This window comes from Porites lutea, chromosome 14 (assembly GCF_958299795.1).
Source record: "Porites lutea chromosome 14, jaPorLute2.1, whole genome shotgun sequence".
Lineage (NCBI taxonomy): Eukaryota > Metazoa > Cnidaria > Anthozoa > Scleractinia > Poritidae > Porites > Porites lutea.
In genome coordinates, this window is record NC_133214.1 from 12,418,169 (window position 1) to 12,445,365 (window position 27,197).

The 27,197-nt window shown below is 40.0% G+C and overlaps 1 protein-coding gene across 1 annotated transcript; it reads right to left on the reverse strand.

The window, feature by feature from the left end:
* Positions 1-2,670: 2,670 nt before the first annotated feature.
* LOC140925240 (probable glycoprotein hormone G-protein coupled receptor) lies at positions 2,671-18,961 on the reverse strand. The gene is made up of 8 exons (XM_073375231.1): positions 18,674-18,961; positions 11,876-11,947; positions 11,081-11,152; positions 10,796-10,861; positions 9,090-9,161; positions 7,879-7,950; positions 6,774-6,842; positions 2,671-6,274 (listed from the first exon to the last, which is right to left on the reverse strand). Exons 1-8 carry the CDS (start codon positions 18,835-18,837, stop codon positions 4,216-4,218), a joined length of 2,646 nt encoding a protein of 881 aa, XP_073231332.1. The 5' UTR covers positions 18,838-18,961; the 3' UTR covers positions 2,671-4,215.
* Positions 18,962-27,197: the final 8,236 nt, after the last annotated feature.

The following is a 27,197-nucleotide window of genomic DNA, read 5'->3' on the forward strand; positions in this document are numbered from 1 at the left end:
TTTGTAAGGTGGTACTTACCTTTGAATCTTGATGGAATCCCATGGTGTTCACACAAATGAAAGCGTTTTGAGGGAACTTTTAGCTTGAGAAAACAACCGACATTTCGCGACGTTACCACTGCTTTAAGGTGATGTTACACGAGACATTCGCAACGACGATTTTTAGCACAGCACAACGCGTCACAACATTGTTCCAACATTGTAACGCTGTATGTGTTGCGATAACAATCGTCGTTGTGTAACATCACCCTAACGAACAGAGAAATTCCATACTGATGACGTGTCACAACCAAGATTGCACAGCAAATTTATTTTGTTAGGATGCTTTATTGTCGTGTCAGCAGTGCCATTTCAGCTGAACATTGAACATCTTTACTGTCAATCAAAAGCTAAGAGAAAAAGAAAAACTGGGATTTCCTAAATACGGTCGAACTAAGAAAACACTTTTGTGACATCATGACATGTCACGTGATAGTTTTATAATTTTTATTTCGTAGATAATCGCTTTTGTGCAAAAACCAAAAATCTAAAATTTTTGGTAACTATGGAAGGCTTAGGTTACCGGAAAGTCAGCTTGTAATCATTATCGTTAAAAAAAAATTAAAAAAAAAATTAAAACACTGATTGGGATCTTTTTTTTTCTCATTAAAAAAGTAAATTTCCGGGGACAATGGTACATGTGTCATAGCGAGCTGACGGTTTTTGCGTTTTACTCGACCTCTTATGAAGCTCTTTCAGATGAGTTTAGATCGAGTTTAAAATGTTTTAAAATTTCATTAAACGCAGACATTACCCTTTCTGACGTCATAATTTGACTTTCGGGAGCTTAAACAGAGGACGACGACGACGACTTTGAAAACTTCCCCAAGAAATTTGCTTTCAAACTTAATCGCGTCTATTTGACTTTATCCAGGTTAAAAAAGATGAAGGAAAATTCGTCGTCGTATGTTGAGTCTATGTTGACGTCGAATTTGGAGGTTTCACGTTGTAGTATGTACTAAAAAGCGTTTGCTCACAAAACCAATTATTTTTTCCACGTTGTCCTCGTCGTGGTGGTTGCAAAATCTTAACCCTCGGACGCACACCCAAAGTCATACCCCCCACCGTGGTACAAGTGGGGAACTCCCCCACTCCCCCCCCCCCCCGCCCCCCCTTGAGGTTTTGATATGTTCCAGTATTTCAAAACGATTTTGCCTTCGGTGGAAAGCCTTTGATCTTCTCTACAAGATGAGGTATATTTTATGGGTGCTGGCGCTGCTGGGGGCCTGTGACGTCACCAACAATAGTCGCCATCTTGGATTTTATCAAAAAACTTAGAAATCAAGTTAAAAAGTGACAATTAATAATTTTTTGCACTTAACAAAAATTATGTATTGGTTCAATTTTACCTGTTACCTTCCCTCCGGGAAGTTTTTTTAAAGCTGTCCTCCCAGGTGTAGGGGGTGGGGCAAATCAAGGGTAACTCCTCTTTGATTTTGCGAAATCCGTGTTATTTCTGGCGCAGTATGCACGTTGCAGAACTCAAGACCACAAGTTTTCAAGGGAAAACGTAAGGATTTTATATTTGCCAGGGAGTGGTTGGAGAGGAATAGCCTATCAAAATTAAAGTCTGTATTTGAAGGTATGTGCGTATGATACGTACTCTAATGGATTTTATACATGTAAAATGTAGTCAAAACATGAACAATGCATGAACAATGCAAAACGGAGGAAAAACTCTTAAGCGCCTCTTTGATACTTATAGAACATTGCATTGAATCTGTGTTTATCTTTTTCGCAATTAACTCTAGCAAACGTCAAAAAAAGTTCTTAAAACGGCTCGTTTTGCTATTGTACGGAAATCAATGTCGCTCTCAAAAAGATGCTGTACCAAAACAGCGTATTTGAGGTCGATCAGGAGCTCCGGGGTGGGGAATAGACCACCAGGGGCCCGTAACTTTTTGGGCCCAGAAAGCTGTTTTAGGTTTCCCGGGCTTGCATTCAAGATCAAAGTTTTAATGATTTTGAAAATGATAAAATGAAACTATCAGTTAACAACGAAAATTAACTTGTTTGCGATCTTGGAATTGTGCTACTATTCAACAGGTTTCGATATTAAAATTTGCCTTTGCGCCCCAAAAGTTATCGGGATTTTCGAGAAACGGGTCCCTGGCTAGAAAAATACTCCATTTTGTTTCATTAACTGACAGTTCTATCTTGCATGTAAACAACAGCTTTACGGGCCCGTTACTAAACGGGACTTTCGAGAAACGAGCCTCAGGAATTCAAAGAAAAAAATATCGCAAATGCGGATCCCTTAAGGTATGCAAATGCCCGGGAGGCATGGTAACAGGTCAAATAAGATCGCCAACTGGGACAATTTGCAGCAAGAATACCGCAGCTGAAACGACAACAAAAATTAGCTGGGCATACTGTAGGTTTGCAGAACTAAGGCAAATAATCAGTAGGCCACCGAACATGGCGAATTGCATATTGGAAGGCAATTCTGGGAAATCTCAGTATCGTAGCCTGTTCCTGTTGTTCTGTATGAAGGAAAATTCAGTTCATCATTCAAGGTTAATAGGCTCGTCTACCAACGGTTTGTGTGCCTGTAAGAGGTATTATGAATTTCAAACTGCTATTTAATGTTAATATAAGTTCTTTATGTACGTACAGGAATGAAAATATATATTGCATTGTCTAGTACAGTATTTTATTTCGTTGTTTAATATGTTACTCTGGTGTTAAATTTGTTAAAAATGTATGGGACTGTAAAAGCATTGAAGATACCGTTGATACTTCGGTCTTGATGTAAAAGAATGTGGCCTGACTACTGGAACCATCTTCCCTCGCTCAGCGAATCGCAAAGTTTGCAGGATTTCCAACTCAATTCTAAAAACTTATAAACGGAACCAATAACACCTCAATAACACCCGATTACTATTAGTTTTAAATATTCTTTATGCTGATGCATGACGATAAAGCGATCGCAATGAGCTATTCTATGGTGGTCCAATTAACTACAATGCGTGGCAATGGTCTTTTCTTCGACAAGTTTGTTAATTTTTATCCACTTTTTCTTCTCAGGAATAGTTAGACGGACAATTAAGAGAGCATTAGCCTGTTCACAGGCCACAGCCCCTCTACTTTCTCTTCAAAGTCCGTAGAGCGCGCGTGATAAAATATAAAAACCGCGGGGATTTATAATTATTGACCGCCAGTGAGGGGGTAGGAGTGGGGGAAAAAGAAAATCAATGCTCCGAGCTCGCCAAAGTTAACGAAAAGAACTAAAAGAAAAATGAAACAACGTGTGTGTACAGGCTAAGAGAGCACGTGCTAAGCTAAAAAAGGGGCGACATACATATGCGTGCGCAAGTGTTTATTCCTTAAAGAAGTAATAGATCTAGGCCCTTGTTTTCGAAAGTTGGATAGCGATATCCACCGCGGATAAGTAACTATCAAGCGGATAAGTGTTGATACGTTATGTTATCCAATGGACAGAGATTTATCCAGTGGATAGCGTTATCCTCCTTTTGAACGACTGGGGCCAAGAGAAAGATGCATAAAACCCAACGTTAGATGTAAATGCTCAAGTGTTAAATGACTTTTTCGCTTAATTGAGAGTGTAAGCTTCACGTTTACGTCAAACGGCAAACGCGAATTTGTACCACGTGACAAAGTTTCCCCTTTAATTGTCGTCTACTGTTCATTTTTTCAATGATTTTTTATCCATGAGAATTTTTTTGGAGCTGTTTTTATCTGCTCACTTTCTATGTTGAGAAATTCTCAACGTAAATCTGCCGTTTTTATGTTAAAAATTCGATACGCAGTTCAGGGCTGAGGGAAATACTCTTGGGGGAGGGGGAGGCGGGGGGGGGGGGAGGGGGCGTAAGGTTTTACGTAACTAGGCCCACTTCATTAGGTGCGGATACCGGGTCACGTGGCAAAAATGAACGTCACCACGGTGCAGGTTTAAACCGTGAAGGCCCGAGTATAAACATATAGATACTAGGAGGACCTAGGAGAATAGCAGTTAGTTTGTCCTTGTGGTATAATTCGCCATTATATCTTAATGTGTAAATATGTGATGAGGCTTGATCCTTTTCTGTTTGCTTTTTACCGCCTTAAGTTCTTTTATCAAATAACTGAAGGATCAAAAATGGGCTTGGCAAGGTCATGGTCTGGAGGAAGGCTATAACTTGTTATATTTTACCAGTCTTGGAATATTATGCCGTCTCAATTGTTTCCTGTATGACAGGGCTGGTCTCGAAAAGATACAGATTGTTTTTTAGACCGTTTCTCACCAACCTTTCCCTCGACTGCATGAAAACTGCCGAAACTTTCAGCCCGTGTAATCAGCTGTGAGTCACCCTTATCGGTTTTATCTTCGGCATCGGTTTGTTCACATAATCCCTGTATTGAAGCATTTGGAGATGTAGACTCTGCCTTGGTTGCTGGGTCGAAAAACACGTTATCAGATGCGGGACTTACAGGTGAATCATCACCAAACCCCGGATTACCCACACCCTTCATAGGAATACACTCATGTACTGTACCAAGACAATTTCCGTTCTCACAGACTTCGCCTTTCGGGGACTCATTTGTCGAAGGTCGCAAATCTGTGTTTGCAGAGGTAGCGGAAATTTGCGAAATCCGTTTTGACCTCGTGTCATCTTCGGCTATCGTAGATCGCTTCGTACGTGACCGAGAGTAGATCAGGGACGACAGTGTGCCCTTGTAACGCAGTGCTCGTGTCTTGCAAAACCCGAATCGACTAAGCAGCGAGAAGAATTCGCGTTTGAACGCTTTAGTAAAGAACGCGTAAAGAAAAGGATTGCAGAGGCTGTTCAGTGGAAAGAAAAACACCAGCAGAAACTTGGATTCCTTTACCCCGATAAGTGGCTTCCAAAGAGCAGCTACAAGGCCAAAGAAAGCGATAGGTGTCCAGCAGACAAAATCAGTGAACACCAGCAATGCCATTCGTTTGGCAACTTTTGCGTCGTTTCTTTGAGGGCCCCCATCAACAGGCCCAGGACCCACAACAACTTGAAACATTTTGGTGTACAAGCCCCCGATAACCAAAAATGCCCCAAGATTTAGCACTAAGGCAATGCCTACGAACGCCAGGGCACTCTTGGTGTCGGAGTCGAACGGTAAGCAAATAGCGACACGTTGGTAACTGTTGACCCCGGCAAGGGGGATGATAGCCATGAGGAAGGCGAACAACCAGCCAGAGATCATAATTTTCACGGCTTTACGTAGCGAGAGCCGGTAGTTGACCTCCATAGCGTAAACTATGGCAAAAAATCTTTCCACTGTAATGACTGTTAGTGTATAGACAGACAGCTCTGTAGAAAACACGGCAAGGAAACCCGTGATTTTACATCCTGCACCGTACTGCCAAGCTTTGACATGGTTGTAGTATTCTCCGGAAGTGTCCAAAGATACGCAAACAAGTATGAATATATACAAACCAAGACAGAAGTCTGCAAACGCCAGATTACTCATCAGGAAGCGGTGTACGTTTAGCCGACGATCGCTTGTCAACATGACAATAATTACAACTAGATTTGCCACAAGAGCAACGGTTCCTACAATTAGTGAAATTGCAGTTAGCCATTTTGCGCCCATAATATCTTCACAGGGATGGTAAGCGTCTCTTTCTGGTAAACAAATGACATCATCTAGGGGTGGTGCAGTAACTATAGGGGCACTTGTGTTTGTTGTATTTTCGTGGGTGATGGTACGTGGATGTTTAACTTTTCCAGTTGCAAATCCACCCTCCGGGAAAGATCCACCATTGAATCCACCATTAGATGTGGGAGTAGTTAACTTTGGAGGTGATGTAGAGTTTGCAGAAGAATTGGCATTAACTCCACCGGAGCTGCCATTCACTGTTGGTGCATCTGTAACAAATCCCCAGAAATCTCGGCGCCTTCTCTTACCCCATTCCCATGGTGATTTAGTTGTGGTTATCTTTGAGGGGGTTGTTTTATTGCCATTTGGACTTGAGGTGTGAATATTTGCAGTAGAAGATGTGCTTGGAATTGTCGACGGACTATTAGTTGAACTTAAACTCACTACACCCTTCACCTGCCTTCCGACGTCACGTTGATATGTCCCCCGAAAAAAGGAACAGCATAAAAATGAGTTATACTCGCTGACGTATACTTCACTGATGCTACTCAGTCCCGATGGTATGGACCAAAAGTTGTCAATTTTTTCCAGGTTAAGAACTCTCAAATTATCGAGCCCAGTAGCAGACAACGAGGTGATCTTTGTTCCCTTTAAGATTCTGGCGAAAGAGAAGGAGATATAATAGGATTAAAAGATCTTGCAAAATGGTCTGCCTTAAATGCCGCAAAATTAATCTTTTCCAGACGTGCTCTTGTAAAATTCATCACTAGGTTTTGTCTTCGTCGTCGTCGTTGTTATTAGTTTTGTTATTTATTTCGTGCTTAGATCCCACTTTCATACCTGTCTCTCAACTGACCTAGGAAGATCTGGCTACAACATTAAAACTGCGCTGCTTTATTTAGACATTTGTTTACGCCCTATTTTGTGACCATGGAAACAATTCTTTCTTAAATGCGCCAAAGTACGCTGCCAGGTGTGATCTGCTTCAGCCTTGAAAACCAATATTGGTCTGTGGCAAATAGAACGCCTGTATCAAGGGTTGCCACAGCCGGCACAGAAAATACCTCTAATGTGCTGCATTTATAAATGACGTCTAATAACCCTTGCCTTTCAAATTCTCAGCTGTGTTTTTTTGTTTAAAGTATTCATATACTTACAGTGTTTGCAATATTGAATCCGTGAACGCGTTTTCGTCGATTTTCGAGAGCGAAGAATACTGGAGACTCCTAAACACACAAACTTCACCAATTAGAATTTTATGAAAGTTCATTGGTAATACTCTTGAAGAGTGATTTATTAGTGTCGGGTGTATCTCAGTTAATAAAATTAATAAAAAGCCGACTTAAATGTGATAATTACATAGGCTACGCGTTAACAAGGCACCGGACGAATTTTCGACCGGGTGGAAAAATTTGACACGAAACTTCGTTCAATATTTTTGCTCTGTTCACAAGAACCTTTGAACGGCTAGGCGTCTAAATTTACAAACGGTTATTTAAGGTGGTTCCGTGTGACGCTAGATCTCATGCTCACCACATAGCTTACAGTGTAAATAACAGTAAGAGGCTAGTGCTAATTACAAGGAAGAGAGAAAAATGGGATAGAGGGAAACTCCCGGTCTAGCCCTTAGGATATGTGACTTTTTCCGCGGCAGGATTAGCTCAGTCGGTAGAGCGCTTGACTGCAGAGCGGGAGGTCGCGGGTTCGATTCCCGGGACGGACCAATACTCAGAGTCTGAGAATTGAAGGTACTCCCTTTGCCCTGCAAATAGTTAGTCCTTTGCGTGGCTCGGATGACCACGTAAACGTAAATTGGCGGTCCCGTCTCCGATAGCAGACGTTAATATAGTGTCCCTAGCTAATTAGTACTTTCGTGCTAAATACATAGATACTCAAATAAAGTGGTTTTTTTTTTTCACTTTCGTAAAGTTATTTTTAGACCCACTAAACGCTTAAAATTAATCAGAAGTTAGTTTTCGGAGCTGCAGAGGTCCACAAACTTTTATTCAGTTCTGTCAAGAGAGAATATAGGTGTGTCACCATTACAATATTCAGGACTGCATTGTTTGGTTTTAGGCAGTTGCGCTGGACTTGATGACGTTTCAAGCAATGGATTAAAATGAGCGGACGTCCCAGGAACAATACTTCCTTTTTATTACAACCTCTAAAAATAACTTAAGTGAAATTCTCATATCCCGGCCAACACCAAAGAATCTGTCTTTGTTCATTATTTTCTCTTGTTACAAGAAGAAGAGTACTTACAAAGATAATAGCTTCTTGTTATTGCTAAACATATAGGCTGGTATTTCCGTGATCTCTGTGTTATCTAATTTCCTATAGAGTGAAAAGAGTCAGAAGTTGTTGCTGTTGTTTTTTTTATGACCAATTAGTAGTATTGTTGCTTCGATTACCTTATAGCCATTCATTGGTATTACTTATAGCGACCCTGTCTGACAGACTGTAAGAGATAAAACACCAAAGATGTAAGAAGTACTCGCTACCCAGTACCGTGGTAGGACTAGCTCAGTCCGCGGTAAAGCGCTTGTACTTTGAGCGGATGGTTGCGGGTTCCATCCCCAGGGCCGGAGCAGTACTTAAGGTCTTCAAAATAACTGAGAAACGAAGGTATTACCTTTGCCCTGTAGCCTGTGAAAACAGCCGGCACTTCAGGCCATCATCACTGGTTTCCCCGCGAAAGGACTTCCGAGAAACGAGTGCAGAAATTAAATACTGACGACGCGTCACTAAGCAGATCTGGGTGGTGATGCTGCCTGGTTGGACATTTGCTTCAACCAATCAGAAGCACTGCCCAGATCTGGGTAGTGTCTCAGGCGTCATTTCGCGGAAACCAGTTTTGGACTCGGCTGCTTTCTCAGGCTACTTTGAATTGCTACTAGAATTTCGTATGGCACGGGATGATCACGTGTTTCGGCTATCCCGTCTCTAGTAGGGGATGTAAAATAGCGCCCTCAATTAGTTTCGAGCTAAATGTATAAACACTTAAATAAAGCGCGTTTTTTACAAACTCCGCGGTGTGGCTGTATCTTACGGATGCCCACAGTCATATCACCCTGGTAGCGACAGCCATAGACAGCTGTTTCGCCCTCACAAGGCCTGCTCATGAGCGCGGCAGGAGGGACGCCTGAACACGGCCGTTGGTTGTTAAGGGGCCTTGCTCAAGGCTATGCCATGGCTGCCACAATCTCGTTCCCAGAGGCCGCGGCTGTTACTGCCCGGGTGATATGGTCGTGCGCATGCGTAGGGTAGTGGCCATACAACGTAGTAAACAACGTGGTTTGGTAGTCGGTGCTTTCTTTGGTCTGAAAAGAGATAATGGACGCAATCCATTCGACCAAAATTTCCGAAAATTTCGGTCCAAAACTCAATGGAAAAACTGGTGCACCTTTTAAGGTGGTCCACTTTTTTGGTTGAATGGATCGCGCCCAATAATACTCTCTCACACAACTACTTACAAGTTCATCAGCTCCGGGAGATTTTTCAGTGACATTCTCGGCAGTGTTTTGATATTGTTGTTGTTTAAGTATCTGAAATTAATAAGAAGATAAGAAAAAGTTAGCTAGAGCTTAGGCCTAGGCCAAACGTCGAACCTTTCAACTCAGTCTAATTTGGGTCGATCTAAGTTGACAAATTAAGATCGTCAGTTGGGCCAGACGTTGAACTTAGGACTCGTGGAACCAATCTACTGAGTCAGAGTCAGACTAAAAAACAATTTTAATAAATTTTCTCCTGAACGAGCTATCGAAGATTTTTGCGATAATGTATTTCGAGTTAATTTATTAGTCTATAGTTCGTCGCATGTGAACATCGACGTTTGTCCCGGAGATGACGGATAGAACTTGTTGGACGATCCAAACTTATTCAGTCGAACTTAACTGCGCCAGACTTTGAACTTTTCATGAACTTAACTCGCGGCGTTTGGTTCGTCTCTTGAAAAGTTCGACGTTTGGCCCGGGCCTTAATTAACGTAGTCCAAGATCCTACTGATAGTTTTTTTTTTCCTGGCCTCAAAGGATTATCAGATATAGCCTTTGGTTAGAAACATTGTTTGACTCCTCTGAAAACTCTGCCTAAACTTTGATTACCGCCATGTTAATTTGCAGAAATTGAAATTTTTCAAAGGTCTTCCTGGCAACTTCGGAACTCGAAACTTCAGTAAAAACCTAAAATCTAGCGTGATGTCATAGTTTTACAAACGACTTTAGATGCACCTCCCACCATCAGACTCTCTAGCTCTACTTTGTCAGATAAATAAATAAAAATGACTGAATTTTACAGTCACTCGATTTGATTTTGCAGCTAAATAAGTCATGTCCTTAACTTAGAGGAATTATGCCAGTTGAAATAGATCTGTCTGCTGTAGTAGAGTTCTTTGAGTTCTCTGTGGTCCCCGAACGGATCTCAATATTTGGTTTATTAAAACACATGCACAGCTAACTGACTTTTATACTGTCACTCGATGTGCTCACCTTTAACTAAGAGGAATTAAGTGTACCAGGGTTTGCAAATTTTATTGATGAGTGGAGTCAGTGTGACTTCTGCTTCACAAATTTTGGAATCATTTTGGAATATTTGGAGTCAAGTATCAGACTTTCCAGCACGTGGTCCTGGCATGTATACACTATCGTGAGGGATACACGAATTAGCTGTGGCGGTCCGCTGACCTCCATGATGGTGGTCATCAAGTAAACTTTGATCGTAAGTTACCTGACCCTCTTCCTGTTTTGTCATGCAGTATAATTCTTTAATTTCGATGAGTTAATAAAGGTTTAGAACGTTAACAATTAACGTAAATTGTATTTGTTGCGAAAAAGGTAAGGACAAAACCGTGTTTGTTACCGAACATTTTTGGAGTCGAAGTGACTACCTCCGTAACCTCAGTGGAGTCATCTGAACAATTTTAGCGTAAAATACGCCAAACTTGGCGTATTTGCAAACCCTGGTGTACCCTTTATTGTAAACTGATCAATGGCTAAATGAATGAATGAATGAATGAATGAATGATGAATGAATGAATGAATGAATGAATGAATGAATGAATGAATGAATGAATGAATGAATGAATGAATGAATGAATGAATGAATGAATGAATGAATGAAAAACACAAAACTTTATTCTAAGACTTTGTGTTTAATAACTTGTACCGGCAAACATACTTACAATTGTTTTAAGGGGGACTTGGTCTTGAAAACAGGGAATTTTTCTAGTCTGTTGTGATCCAAATTTCTTTAAAAGAATTAAGGCATAAAAATAGCTTTAGATCACACACAACAAATAATAATAATCGATTACACCACATACATCTACAAAGGTTTACCCGGGCTTGTGGCCTAAGAACTGCACTGAAATTTCAAAGGAAATTCTTAAGTATTTCTTTCGTGTGGATGTTTGTAATTTGAAGCGGGCGAATAGAGTTTATTAAATTAAACAAAGTAAAATACTTACATTTCAAAAAGGTTCTCGAGGCCATCAAATGCACCATCTTCAACCTCTTTTATGTCATTATTGCTAAGAATTCTACGAGACATTAAATCAATATTTAGTTCGTCAAATCTAAAGGAAGGGCATACCATGAGCTTATTTGATAGCGCGCTGATCTGTGGCCTGTTTTTTCCAGGCGTTAAAATGGTGGAGAGTGGCGCGAAATAGAGAGCAGAGGAAAACCAAAAGCGATGAGGACAGGAGGAAGTCCTTTTGCTCCCCAACCCCTCCCTGTCTCTCTAACCCTGCCTGTTCCTGGCACCAAGATCAACTAGGGAGAGCGGATCGTGAAAAGCTGCACGAAAACCGCGAACAGAAACTTTCTATGGCCCGACTCTCGTTAGCGACTACCTCACTAACCCCCCCCCCCGCCCCCCATCGCGCAACCCCCGCCCGGAAAACAGCTTGATCTTTGCGTATCTCGGATGACCAGGTGGAGATGGTGGTCCTCTCCCTTGTAGGAGACTTAAAAGAGTCTCTTCAATGATTAGTACTTATGTGCTAAATACATATAACATTCGTTTTTAAAATGCTCTTTTAGCATTGTTGTCGCTACGGAAAAATTAGCACTCCATCAGTCACAAAGAAATCATAATGAGAGGTTCGTGAAACTAACTCCCGTTGCTACGCACTTGAAAATAAGAATTGAATACAAATTATTGATCATTAGTATGAAACTAGACGTTTCAGCCAGTTCTATCAGCTCTCGTCCTCAACGGCTTACAAAAAGAAGTGGAGCGAAAAACATGAAGTACATACAGTATTGTGAGTTTCTTTCGTTGTCTAAGTACTCCAGCTGGGATTTTAGAAAACGACGACTGCATTATACGCCTAGAATAGAAAATAACAAAGGTTAAAAAGTAATAGCAGCTATGGCGGACCACTCGGCCGGCCCGGGTCTAGTTGCGCGAAAGCGAGGCTAGTGAGGCCTCAAGAGTTTTATTTTGACTGCGCGTCCTGGCGATTGAGTCGATCGTTATGGTTTGCTTCGAGTTGTTGCATGCCTGAGGGCCACCAAAAAGAAGATTTTACTCTAGCTGGAATAGCCTTTACTTTCCCGAGATCTTTTTACAAAGAATGTTAAGGATTCATGCGATTCGGCGCGGCGATGGGAAGCACTTAACAGCGAAAGTATGCTCGCTTCACTTGCTTTAGATGAGAGGACTCAAGAAAGTATTTGAATGAAATAATTTTCACTAGAGATGGTGCTGTTCCAAGATGTTTGCATGGTCTGCTATTTATCCAGCAAAAGGTAAACATTCTCGAGAACCGGAGCATCCGCTGTGGACTACAAGATCTTTTAGATTTCACGTTGACAACAGCTGCATTAAAATATAACAACAACAATAACAATCGCCTGTTAATCCTACAAGGGTGGCCTGTGAAACTATGTAAGAACGAGAAGAAAGCGACATATTTCAAGAACAGTCCTTGACCAAAGTGCGCTAGCCTGCGAGCAAGCTCTCCTATTTGGGCGAGTGAAGCGAGTCTCGCGAGAACGCGCGAGCGAGCGGCGAAGCCGCGAGGGGCCGGCGAAAGGCCCCCTCGCTCGCGCGTTCTCGCGAGGCTCACTTCGCTTACCCAAATGGGAGAGCTTGCTCGCAGGCTAAAAGTGCACTGAAAAAACTAACAGAGTAACCGTTGCCAACTAAGAAAGTAAGAAGAAGGAAAAAGTTTCTGGCAGAGAAAGAGCGTGTAAGTATTCGAGCATTGTATTTGACCTTGCGCGTGATCGATCTATTTTAGCAACTTGTCGAATGGTTTCGAGATTAACAGCGATTTTCCAAAAATTGCTTCTTTTATGGCACTGCTCAAACTCTTGAACACGGGATCGTGAAGACTGTGAAAACATTCGGCCTTGTTGTCTGTCGTTGTGTCGACCTTGAGAGCGCCTAAAGATTAGGGAACTTAAGATAGCATGACAAAACATGACAAGAGCATGCGCAATATTGCACAAATCATGACGTCACGTCCGGTTGAAGTTGCCGTCGCCCCGAAAACAGGGAACTTAAGATGGAGACGTTTTCGGGGCGACGGCAACTTCAACCGGACGTGACGTCATGATTTGTGCAAAATTGCGCATGCTCTTGCTCACCACATTGCCGTCGTACTTAACCGTCGTGCTCCCGTCGGCGACGTGAAACTGGTCTGTTTGGCGTTGTGGCGAGAACGTGAGTATTTAACTCTCATTTCAATCATGCAGGATTGTTGCATTTAGCAACCAGAATTTTGCAGATTATCGTCCTTAAATTGTCCTTGTTTTCTTTGAGTCACATTTCAAGCTCGATTTCCAAGCTCTGTTATCTAAACTTACATCTTTATAATGTTTCTATGTTTCATGTCACAGAGTCAAGATGCAATCTGATCCGATATGGCAAACAGCAAACCGTAAGTGAGCTTTACATGGACAAAATTGTCCTAGGAGCCAAATGAAAGTATCCGGACAAAAAATATGAACTCCGATATTTTAATTGTGTGTTTTTAGCTCACTTTTTTCGTTAGAGTATCGTATAAATGAAACGTATGTAGTGAAAATTGTTTAGAATAGTTGGTAATACCATGTACTCTGAACGTAGGAGTACTGAAATAAAGTTGTTGTTGTTGCATGCAAGCAATTAATCATTAATTCTCTTAGTTCTTTATGTGAAGCCATATTTTCCCCTCCGGCAGTCTTCCAAGGCGCCGTCCTCCTGAGTTCACTTCGATCTTAATGTTCGAATTTTGGAGGGAAGCGACGGCTACCTCTGTTCCAGGATTGCTCTGCCAGTCCGGTCGCCGTCGCCCCGAAAACGTCTCTATCTTAAGTTCCCTATTGGTAAGCCGCGACGGCGGATTCACTTGTTCTCGAGGATATTTACCTTTCCTTGGTAAGATAACGGACAAAGCAAGCTTGAAACAGAACAATGAATCTTTCAGTTATTCACCCATTCTAATAGTTTCTTGAGTCTTCTCTTCTGAATGAAGTGAAGCGAGCACACTTTCGTTCTTTTAACTCCGTGATAGTAAAGTGCCTCCATTCGCCGCGCCGAATCGCTTGAATCCATTTCTTTCTTCGTAAAGAACCTTGGCAAAGCGAAGATAATCAACTTTGGTCTCTGCTGGAGTTAAATCTCCTCTTTGATGGCTCTTAAGCACGTAACAACTGGAAGAAAACCATATTGATCGACTGAATCGCTAAGACGCGCAGTCAAAACAAAACTCTCGAGGCCTCACTAGCCTCGCTTTCGCGCTACTAGACCCGTGCCGACCGAGAGATCCGCCATATTTGCATTCGTCGGTATATAAGGCTAAGTGTAAAAAAAAAGCAGTGACAAAAGCAACGAATTTTTCTCGTCCGGTTTTCTATAAAGGAAAAGAGAGCGGGAAAACGCTTTAAATTTGCTATTTATGATAATCAAGCAGGTTGAGTATGATCGTCCGGGTGAACGTATATAGTCCTGGAAATGCCGCCTGGGCTCAAACTTTTCACAGTTTTTTATTATTGCCAAGAGTTAAATTATGTTCCTCCCCTAGGGATAATTTGGAGTTCTTCGGTCAAATTATTTATTCTATAGTAAATGAAACGTCAGGTGTATGTTTTAAACAACTTGATGCGTCATACGATATATCGCAATAAGCAGGGTGCATTGAAAACGTCGATATTAGCACAGCATTTAATAAATGCTTCGTTTTATTAAAAGTATTGTCTGTAACGCAGGATTGTACAATAATTGGTGTTGAAAATATATGCCTGTTGGTTTTTGTTCGTTCTAACTGTTCCGATAAGAAATAATACAAAAAGAGAGGCGGCCCCCAAAAATGGAATGAGAAACATTTGTTACGTTTGTTTTACTTAACCTTAGAATATGTTTCTTTATCTGAATCTGGATCTACTCGAACTGAAAAACCAACTCTTTTTCTCTCCACAAGGAAAAGAAAGAACAACAATAAATTCGGAATCGTCATCAGCGTCATATCAGTTCCTTTAATTGACACGTTAATTTGTTTTTAAGTCTTCCCGCGAAGTTTTGGTTAGGCCTAGATGGTCGTGGTTGCCGTGTGTTGCTTGAATAGTCAATTTCTTTAGTCGACAAGAGACTGTATTCATTCAACGTAAATCCGTATTCAGACTTTTCCCAACAAAATCCTAGATAGGGAGCCTTCTTTCTTATCCCTTTTGACGCCTGCTTTTCAGGTAGACTTTCTCAAAGCCCGTTTCCGTCGCTCGCTTTCGCTTACTCGGCGAACGTCCTCCCGCCTTCGGCGCTCACGGAGTCCACTTGTGGCAACAGTCAGGCTATTCGATAGGATATTAGTACGTCAAAAGGTTAATCCTAGCACTTAATATAAAACCCAGTCAAAGTTAATACTATGCCTTTGCGGTATCCTTTACAATAAAATACTTTTTTTTAGCCTCTCCTAAACGTGCAAATATATACACAAAAACAAACGATCGAGCTATCAGCGATTCTGCGTGAGAGTCTGAGTGTGTTTAATTCTTGAGGCTACCTCTAAATTTACTGCTGAATGTCTTTATTTTTAAAATGAACTGAAAGCAAAATAATAGCGGATGTAAAGCATGCTGCGAGATAAATAACTCAGGACCGGATTTCCTTTGTGTGTCAATAATGATGCATAACGCTCTCATAAAGGTAAGGCAGGTTTTTCCGCGCACGTTTTGTATTTCAGTTGTATCCAAGCGGAAGTAGGAGTGATTAAAAGGCAGGTTATAAATCAGCTTTAAGTTCAGTTTTGTGTGTTTAACAGGAGGAAAACTGAAATAAATTTAAACTAAGTAAAATAACACACTTATACACCTGCCGCACTTGCCAACCAGATCTTTAAAGGCGGGTCCCTTTCTCGGCGTTCACCAGGCTTGGAAAGCTGTTGTTGGAGTGTTTACATTTCAAAATCGAGGCTTTTTAAAATAATTTCCAAATAACATGATAAAAAGTGATCAGTTATCACAACAAACTGGACTCGTTTATGAGACAGGAACAGCCTTCATAGTTTTTATTCTTAAGATTTTCATTTAGCCCTTTAAGCTCTAAGAGTGATTAGCATCAAATTTTTCCTTGTAATATCAATGCTTTGTAAAACAAGAGTGGTCATGAGAATTACGGACATGATCACACAAGATAAAATTTGCTTGATATTTTATCAACTTCTCCCCTCTATTTCTGTAAGAAATGAATAACGGCAACAAATGAGAATTGAAATTTTGATCTTGGCCCGGAAAGTTACTAGGACTTTGGAGAAACTAGGCCCCAGCATCCGTCTGTGACATGAACGAATAGCAAATCAAGGAACTTTCCTTGAAGGTCATTCTTTATTATCTATTTCTTGTAGAATCGAATGAGCTTCAGTTTGACAAAAACAGTGACGTCAGCTGCTTTGACAAGGACCACTACTGGCTGTGCTTATTCGCTACTAACATGCCCTCGATGAGGACTAGTACTTGCTCAATATACACTCTTTTCATATAAGATTGTTGTTTTTCCTGCCCAGGCTGAATATTCTTATTTTTCTGCCGATTTTAGGTTGAAAAATATTCTTGAATTATTCTTAATAATAAAACGTAGCTTACTGCATTTCCGTTTTAGAATGTATTGGTGTTTGAAGTACAAGAGTGTTTTTGCCGTTTAGTGAAAGGAATAATTTTCTATACTACTGTTAACTAAAATTGTTCTGTATGGACATATTTTCAAACAGAAAATTGAGCCCTTTTCATACCCTACGCCTCCAGTTTATCCTTAAAATATTCTTAAAATTTCGCAAATTTGAACCTCAATATCCTTATAAAATATATTCTTATAGAAAGAAAAAAAAGAGTGCCGTAATCTATGTTTTTTTACCTTAGCCTGACATTTTTGTGTTGTTTGATACAACTTCAGTGAATTTTTTAACCGACTGCCCTTTCAGATAAAAATAACAGTCTTCACTCATAGTCTAGAAAGTGGTAGAGCAGATTGTTTCTTGCTGTTAAGGAGCAAAATAAGTTATATCATTTGTTATTTTCTCTTTTTGTTGAATGATCTTCGCTGAAAAAGACCTCACACAGCGGCAAGAGTTTTTTCTGCAGGTGCTAATCGATTATGAGTTTGCCGTCTGTATCTAAATGTCCTAAGTAAAAATATATATATAAACAATAATAACAATAAAAAAAATTGAAAGATATTTTCAAAAAAGGTTAAGGGTACCCTGGGAAACCTTATCTCTAACTGAAATTAAGTCCGTGATAACCTTTAACTCCAACCGCAAAAAAGACACGTACAATTTACATCGTGTTTCAGCCTTATCTCTATTCTAAGAAGCTTAAAGGAAGTGTCTATTTTATTACAAAAGTTGTTTTGTAGGGTAATTCATCTAAATTTATTTATTAAGATGTGTCTAGCTGTTTCATGAACACGTCTTGCGTGATTATTGTTTACCCTGAGAGATAAGAAAAATTACTAAAACAATTGAATCGTGTCATACGTGTCAAGCCTTAATGAACTAGACTTAATTTACTAGTTTAGTATTCTATGTCTGCGCCTGTGGCGGGTTTATGTGTAGAAGGCTGGCTGGGCCATACGTGTGAGTGATTTCCGTCCTTTTCATTGCTGTTTTTAGAAACAAAAGGAAGTACTTTGTAAACACGGTGACTCTTCCTGAGGGTGATTGCGAAATACCACGAGGACGCCTTAAAACACATATCGTTTTCACCCTTGGAGCGAAACCAGCGAATAGTTATATCTTCCAGTCTAGGAGCGAGATTTTATAGTACTTGTTTAACCGTTTGCTTACGGAAGTTAGTCCAGTGGAAACTGCCCATAGTTTTGTTAGTATCACCCCCCACAACCAATCGAGAACTGCAGCAAAATTCTACCTTTTAATCCTGTGAACGAAATCCTCGCGCCGTTTGTTTTTCACTACTTTCATTGATCTTAATTTGAAGTTTTCATTGAATTTTGGGTTCTGCAGAGTTGTTACTGTTAGAGCTTCTGAAGACAGACGGGAGTTTATTGATTCTTTTTTACACCAAAACACTCTAAGAGAAACTTTTGACTCTCTGGCACAGAGGAAATAAATTCCACCACGTGATTCAAACAACATATTAGTCTACAACGTGGACTCGCGGTTTTTTGTCAATTGTGTTTTACTTAATGTTATGGAAATGAATAACTTGGTGTATTTGACAGGTTACAATGGAGTTTAACTCTGTACGTCATACTGTGAGATGGGTGAGTCCGTCTGCGCCACGAATGAATGAAGGTCAATGTGTGCAGCTTTCATTTTTTCTCCACTTTTGTGCTTTATAAAACTGAAACTTCGCTTGAGAATACTTTTTGCGGCGCAGCTGTGTGAAATACAAGTAAGTGAAACGGTTTGACAGTGAGAAAAAGAACAAAAACTACATCGTGCGTGTCTTAAGTGAGGACTTTATGTGACTATGGTCACACACTTACATGCTATAGTTTCATCCACAGACCAGAATAACAAGCTTACTGCACGCGTTCTGCTTAAAAATCAAGTCTTGTGTATTGAAATTTGCAACAACAAAAAAACGGCGTTTAAATCATTGAAATTAGTACTTACAGATATCTTGTGTTGTTGGGTATATCTTTTAATGTTGGAAAGGAGTTCAGTCCACTGCATCGAAGCTCTACCTCACTGCAGTTATCACATTTCGTGTGCGTTCGGCATTCCTCTCCTTTCCCGAGCACCGCAAGCATCAAAAGGACCAGACCTGCTCTTAGCATTTTGCTCGCTAGTCGACGAAGGGAACCACTCTGTAACTTGGCGATTTATAAGCTGCAAATGATGGATTGACGACAACTTTTAGCAAAGCACATGTACATCCGCCATTCATGGATTGATTTCCTGTGTGACTATGATTAAGAAATTTTAGCCTATCGTCTAGTCACGAGAGATGTCAATCAAATGTCTTTTACGTAACAGGTACCACAGCACTTTCATCTGTACTTTCACTGTTTGTTTTGCTTGTTAGAAATTATCATTATTTTTCTTTTTTTCCTAGCCTGTTCCAGGCGTTCAGATAGTGGGGAGCGGTGCGAAGTAAAAAGGAGCGCGACGCTTTCTTTACTTCGCACCGCTCTCCACTATCTGAACGCTTGGAACAGGCTATTTTTTTTCACGTCATTTTTCTCGTTAACTCTCCCACAGGCAAACGCACAAAGCGAGTGCTTGTTAAAAAATAATACATCTGGCAATGTTGCGTAACGAATGCGATTTATAGCGTTCCCGTATGAACGCTGTAAATCGCTTCGTTAGGGACGGACCATCAGAAAAGTTATGGGGGGGTGGGGGGGGTAATTTTCGAGCCGCAGAAATTTTTTTTTGTCATCAAATTCCTTGTATGAATTTTCTTTTAGGCCATAGCATGAATATTTTTTAGGGTTAATTGGCGTGCATGATTATTATTTTTTTTCATTTAATTTTCCCTTGTGCGAATATTTTTTTTGTACTTCGTCCCCCCCCCCCCCCCCCCCCGCCGAAAACTTTTCTTATGGTCCGTCCCTTACGCAACATTGAAAGATGTATTAATTTTTAACATGCGCTGGCTTAGTGAGTTTGGGATGCCTGTGCTCCCCGCACTTATGATCCTGATACTTTGTGATGATTACAGCCTCGTTCCCAAACGATATGAATTCCTAGGACCAGGCTCCGCATTGGGTGAAAAAGATAAAAGAAGGAAAAAAAAATCGACACACAATCGGTACGTGGTGTGACGCGGATCAGAGTTTTCTCGGAGTTTTCCCTCCCTCTCAGACATCTGCCGGTTTATCAGATACAGCAACGAAAGGTTGGGAGATATTAACACGTCCTTAAAACGTTGCAGCGATAAATAAATTTCCTCTATTAGCAAAATAATAGTTGGTTGAATTCGATTGAATTAAATTAATTAATGGTATCTTGATAGAGTGCAAATGGAAAATTAAAAGACCCCGCGTCCCCCGCAAGTTAAAGATAAGAAAATCGGTACGTGTTGGCGTTCATCCTTGATTTCGGGGTGATGTGGGTTTGGTGTCTAAGTCCAAGATTCAGAACTAAGATTGTGCACGCTTAAGCTAACAGCTCACGCGAGTTTTTCGCTGAAAGGTAGCCCACTGCCCTAGGAGTACTACTCTCAGTATTGTGTGGCCTGCCAAAAACGTTTTCAGTTTTTCCTAGCCGTTTTGGTCTATTTGAAGTTGGGCTAGTAGAGTTAGTAGAGTGCAGAGTTCTCCCTATAAACTACAGTCAAACCTCCACTAATAACGACCACCTCTCCACAACGACTATTTTATTTTGTCCGGGCCGTTGTTGAGAGGTTCGACTGTAATAATGTAAAAGAGAAAAGAGTGGAAGTTTGATCGTGAATCTAGAAACAAAAGGATATAGGCGAGATTCAATTTTACAAGTAGTTAGCCTGCAAGTAAGCTGTCTGGGTCAAGCTCGCAGGCCACGAGTCGGAAAACCTAGACCCTCCCACCCCCCCCCCCCCCCTTCCCCCCAAATCAAGGATGGGGAAATGGCGCGTTTTTGCCCTTCGCGCGGCTTCATCCTTGATTTTTTTGGGGGGGAGGGGATGGGGGGTTTGCTGTTCCATTTTATTTTGTCCACGATTGTAGCCTGTTCCAGGCTTTGAGTCGACTGAGTCGGGTCCGCTGAATTGAGTGAAGCGCGAGCACGAAAATAAAACAGGAGGAAACTTTTGCCCGCACGGTCAAATTTTTGCTTGCCTTTCACTTTCGCGTTTCCCCACTATCTTAGAACAGGCCACGATTCGCCTCGCAAAAGAATAACGTTACAATTGAAATTTGGCGGAAAATTCAACTGAAGCACAGTTCTCCTTATTTGCTCAGAAAACTGAGCGGCCCTCAAGTCCAGTCCAAGTCGATTGTTGACTTTGGTCCGCAAAGAAACCTTTATTTTTAAAACTTCCACTCAGGCCCAGCGATCAGAACCGACGCAGGCCGCGCGAAAGCTATAAAGACTACAAATTAATATAAAATTTCTTGAAATATGAATATAAAAGTTTCTGGTTTTGACGCCGGAAGATTCAAGCCAGGGATAAACTCAAAGCATGATATAGATAATAATAATAACTTGATCACTAATAACAATAAACAAGCTTATTCCTTGCTTTGTAGGGGCACCATTATATTGCCCATAAATGAGTTTTCATAGTCTCTATCCCAACTTAACTCTCCCCACCTTACCGACCCTGAGTAATTGATAAATTTTGCCAGGTATTTTTTTCGTAATAAACTTCTGTTGTTCATTCTAGTGTAATTAAAATTCTATAACTTGAACACAAAAATGTTCACTTGTTACCAAGAACCTGGTAGCTATTCTTTATAGTCTTTTCTGTTTGGATTATGTCTTTGAACAAAACTTTTCATGGTTAAGTGAAACTTGTCATGTCGAATGATGCGATCACTTGTCAGATATCATAGCGACAAAATGTAATTAAATAACGGTTAAAGTTTAAGAAAGTTTATTGCGAAAAATACATGGTACTAACCTTCGATAGTAGAGACTGACCTGGGTTAAATTCCAGTTGAATTACTGAATGTTCTTGCCTTTAGTTACTGCCGCAACGATTCTGCGGGGAGGGAGTCAGATCAGATTCCTGATCAGCCTTGGCGGCGTTAGTGACTTTCACTTCAAAGTTTGGGTATGCGCAGCATTTCGACATTGTTTGCCATCACTAAATGTTGACTGAATAAGTACTTGAGTGAAACAATAAAATTAAATTACTGTGTCACCAATGTTAATTTCAAGTAAAATAAGTTTCAACTTTAATTTACATCAACGCTCAAATAGACCGTAACGCTCGCGTCATTCGAGTTTCGTAATTATAGATGGAGAAAGAAACCAATTTTTTTCTTAGTTAATATACTGGATCGTCAATCTTCTTTTTTTCTTTCCTTGCCACCTTTTTGCCAGTGCAAACTTTTCTTTAGTAGAAAGCTTTATATTCGAGGACGTAAACGACTACGAGGGCGACATTTAATTTTACGCTTTCTCGCCTATTCTCTAAAAATAGACACCCCACGGCTTCATTGTTTCTTTTTTAGCCACAAAAGTTAGTACTATACGCTTATTAATTTCTGTTGAAGGACCTAAAGCCCTCTCCCTATCGCTAAATGATAAAATTCTCAACATTTGAAAACTAATGTCTTGTTTTCGCCACTACGACATTCTCAGCTAAAACTCTCAGTAGAATGACGAAAGGTATCACCAGAGCGATATTCAATCACTTTTGAAATTTTTCTCGTTGGGTACTCCTGTATCACATCTTTCCGCCGATTCGCGCGCGCGCTGCTTAGTGACCTTAGTTCGACTTAGTATTGAGAACATCTCGTCCTCGTATGGTCGTCGTCGTCTTAGAATCCAAAGCTCTCTAGTATTTCATCTTATCTGTGTACGTCGGAATTTCTGCTTAAGAGTCCGCAAAGAAAAGTCAAGATCCAAGAAAGTTTTAAACTCAACTTGTTTCCCATGCAACGCATGATTGCGTCATTGCATGGAAAATGTGACTGTTAAACTGATTGTTTGCCTTAATTGAGTCATTTCAGGAGCCTTGTGGTCATTTATTTTGCAAAATAGCGGCAGAAGCAGCCCATAGAACATGCAAACCCTCAAGGAAAGCCCTTGCTTTTGAGTGATAGCATGACAAAGAGGTGTTATTTTAATGCGTTTTTCAGGCCGTTAGCGAAGGCAAGAAGAAAAAAAATATAAACTAAAGACCCTTTTTAATTGAAAAAAATGCAAATTTTGAAACATGACTGTCAAAACTCGGTTTTCGTGGTCAAGTCAATGTGCATGTTGACGCACACGTCACGACGACTTTAAGATGTTCCCAGATAAATTTTATTATGAGTCGCTAGGTTTGGCAGTCATAGCTTAAACGGCTTTGAATTGCATTTTTAGTAGGGCACAGGGGGGCTCAAAAGATCCCTCGGTCGGAATTGCTGGTTTGCACGTGACGTCAAGGTGGCCATGTTAGTGATCACTGGAATAAAAGTGTTTTTCTCCTCTGGGAACTTAACACCATTTCCATGTCAATTCTTCATAACTTGGTTTGTTGTATTGATCACCAACATTCGCCACTTTAGAAAATACCATAATTATATTTTAGTCCCCCCAACCCCACCTCCCCCCCCCCCCCCCCCCCCAAAGAAAAAAAAAATTGCATAACCATTGTTGTCATTTTCTCTTGGGGCGATTCTAAGTCCAAAGAGAAACTGAAACTCACAATGGTTAAGCAAATTCTTTTTTTTGGGGGGGGGGGGGGGGACAAATAGATAATTACGGTATTTTCTAAACTGGCGAATGGCTGCCCTGCCACCTGGCTGCAAACCAAGAATAGGAAGACAACTGTTTAAAAAAATAAACTATATTACGCCAAGGGATGTTTACACAAAAGCTGGGAATTCACTTTTAAAATGACAGCTTTCTTTTGAATCTAAATCATGAAATGCTAACTAATTAACTGAAATTGAAGAAGAAAACGAAGAATCGAAAGCGCATCGAGTTACTTCTCGCACTTTTATGAAAAGGGAACTTTTATGGCCTCAGATTGCTGTAAAAGGATATAATTATAGAATTGAAAAGTTTTTCAATTAAATTATATCACCGGGGAAGCTAAGTATCAAGGAAGAGGAAAGAACGTGGTTTTTAAAAAGTGGTCTCCGTTTATAATTAGAGGTGATTGACTTCGGTGAAAAGATAAAATAGTTACTTGCCAGCTGAACGGTGTCCAGCGTGCTGGACCTTCCATCAGAACGAAACTACTTGAAATTAAATGAATTTCCTATCAAAGAAAGTTGAAATTTAAATTTGTATTTCTGTAGTTCACATCATCTCCATTCCAAGGTTGAAAGAGTTGAGTTCTTCCATATACATATATATTTTACTTAGTATATAATAATTACATTTAATTTTACGGTCCTAAAAAAAGTTATCTACCGAGAGGATATGATCTCTGTAAGTTTTCTTACTGTGTGAAAATGATTAATTAAATGAATACATGAAAAACTCTTATATACGATAATTCACTATGAAAGATGTCCAGCGGATTTAGGGGTTGGCCGAGAGGAGGAATTCTTAGTAAAATAGATCGTATCTGCATGTAAAGCTGGCAAATGTCCCGACCATCCCTTTTTGCTATCTTGTACTAGGTGGTTTGAAATTTTGACGTTTTAGATAAAATCCTACAGTATGACCATTTGGTGTGAATTGAAATAACAGCTCATCGGTTTTATATATTATGTTCCCATATATATATAAAAAAACTGGTTGTTCCTCAGCATCGTCATTAATATTAAGACCTTAAAAAAATTGAGGGATGTTTTCGAATAAGTTCTTTATTTTGGCGTGGTCTACATGGGTTAGCTAAATGGTAGTCACAAACAATAAATATATTGTTACCTTTAAGTTGTACGTTCCAATTAATTATAACTTTTATGAAAAGGTTCCCACTTATGCTTCCTTTTTTAAAAAATGTTCACAGCATCCTGAGCTACCACGGAAGACAAACCAAGTGAGAGGAAACAAAAAGAAAATGAAAACATTTTATGCAGCTTAAATTAAATAGGTTTGCCTTGTTTATTAAGTGACATCGAACCATTTCCGAAATTCTAACTTAAGCAGACAAACAGACAAAATGAAAAAAGTCTATTTTTTTAATTATTCAAAGAAACGGAAGGAAGTATTTTTATGACGTGACTCGTTGAAATATTTCGTGGATACATTATGACATTAGTTATAACCGGAAAAATCCTTCTAGTAAGTAAACATAGAATTTCATTTCATACTGAAAAAAAAGGAAAAAAAGAATAAAAATAAGAATCATCCGTCTGTTTGAAATTATGACAACAGCCGTCTTCTTTCCCCCTGACAGACTCAAAAGTGGAAACTAAATTACAGGACTCTATATTTGACTCTTTAATTGACCCAGTGTCTAAAAGAACTAAAATGTTTACTTTATGTGCAAGATTTTAAGTTCTTAGTACTATCAGCTTGCTTGTCAGTTAACCCGTTTGTCCCTTAGGATGTCCTGTCAGAGAATGCCAAGTTTCAGTTTAAGAATGCACTAAAAAAATCGAAAATTCTGGTTGTTTACAAAAATATTCCGGAACATAGAAGCCATTCCCTTCTTCCTGCCTGCATGGCCCGGACACATAGGCAGGGTCTTTTCTCTGTCATCTGCTGATGATTACTCTCTGATGCTCTCTGATATAGACGACAAAGGGACGTCTGTAATCTCTGGCAGTAACCATCCAGAATGTCTATCTCAAATTCATATTCACATTAGGGGCCATTAATAACCCAAAATTAACTCACCAAAATCAATTTTCTTTAAACAATATCAATACGTAATCAAGAGGAGAGGTTATGAGAACTTATGTCTTTACAAAAATGTAAGGACATCGGTTTGGAGAATTTGTAACTGAAAATTAATTGGAGCTTAAAGTGATATGTAAACTGAGCCACAGTCCGGCTGGCAATGCCCCAACCGGTAAATTTTCCATTTTTGTATCTAGAATGTCAGTACATATACGTTCTTTAATAAAAACCGCGAGATTTTCTGATACAACTTCCGGCCCTCACTGTTTTCGAAACTGAAATTCAAAAGTCAAATCAGGGAAATATTAGAAAGAGAAACATCAAGTGCCCTTTTTGTTGCTTTGGCTGTGATGTATATGATTTTGACCCACTTGAGTTTTAAAAATTTGAGGTCACCACAATGTTCGATAAAAGCTTATACAGTGTAGTGAATGTTACGCGTGCTTTGATTGGTCGTTGCCCTTGATCCGTTGGAGTACAGACACGGACTACGTAAGTACTACGCGGACGTCACAGCTATATTTTTGTCGAACATGGCGGGATGTTTTGAAAGAGTCTGCAAAGATTTGCGGATTGCGCAAGTGAAGAACTTGAAAAAAGCTTAGTAGGAGCTGTAAGGTGTATCAATGACACACTTGCCTGCGGGTCGACTTTTTTTTTGCAACAAAAGAAAGTGTTTACATAAAAAAAGAGTTCCACTCTCAGAAGATTTTTTGGTACACCAAGACCAACATGGCCGCCGTGACAATGTAGTGGTACTCAAAAATTAGAACACTTCAAATACTATGAGTATTTTCTTAATCAAATCTTTTGAGGGTGTGGGTGACAACCTGCACGGTGAGGAAAGTGGAAATTTACATCGCTTTGAATCCGCCTATTTCAGGCTTTCAATCCCTGTTTCAGGATCTAACATAGGACTGTAGATCGCGCTCCACGCTTTGCTTGTTTTATTTTGGCAACGTCCCTAATATCTGAGTGCCTGGAACATGCTACAGTCAAGCGCGCTTTAGTTTCTTTACACGATCTCCGTCATCTTCCTTCCTATCACTGTTTACTTCTAAAAAGAAGAATTGCACCAATGACACGAAGACAGAATTGATCATACATGTTCTCAACTTACTATCTTGGGCTATATCTACTCTAACTAAAAGCAGATACCTTTTTATGCCGCTTTAAAAAATAATCCGGCCTGGTATGAACAGAAACGGCTCAGAACTACTGGAACAAGTTGTTTACACACATCGAGCATCGTACCGAGACGGTTGGCCAAGAGGGTTTGGTGACCTAAATCCCAATCCTCACTTTCGTCCGTATCAGTAAATTCAACTTATTCACTTCCGCTCCAGTGCGAATACCGTAGTGCCACAAAGAGCGGGACAGAAACCTTCTCAAAGTAACTCTGTTGATAGTTTTAAAAGGGCTTTTAAAACGTATCTGTATCCACTTTCAAGCTCGCCGAGGTGCACCTTCGCTTTGTTTAGAATTTAGGAGATCTTTCGAACTTCATACTGAAACAAAAATAAAGTAAAATAAAATAATCATGCGAGAGACTTGCCGGAAAAGTTGAATTGAAATGATGACAAGTGGAAACTATATTACAGGGCCCCATAATTGATTCTGGCAATAAAAAAATATAATTAACCTCCTATTATGTTCATATCTTATTTCTTTAATGACTCATTTCTTGTTATTATATTGTATTTCAAATTGTTACTATTTTTATTCGTATTTTTAGTCTTACTCAACATAAAACTGTAAATAG

Bases quoted from the DNA above. Each gene is read 5' to 3' on its own strand.
- LOC140925240 (XM_073375231.1), bottom strand. From the start codon at position 18,837: ATGCTAAGAGCAGGTCTGGTCCTTTTGATGCTTGCGGTGCTCGGGAAA. The intron at 11,153-11,875 runs GTATGTACTTCA...AATGTCTCGTAG, and splicing joins CGAAAGAAACTCACAATACT to AATTCTTAGCAATAATGACA. The intron at 6,843-7,878 runs GTAAGTACTCTT...TTGTGTGTTTAG, and splicing joins AACAAGAAGCTATTATCTTT to GAGTCTCCAGTATTCTTCGC.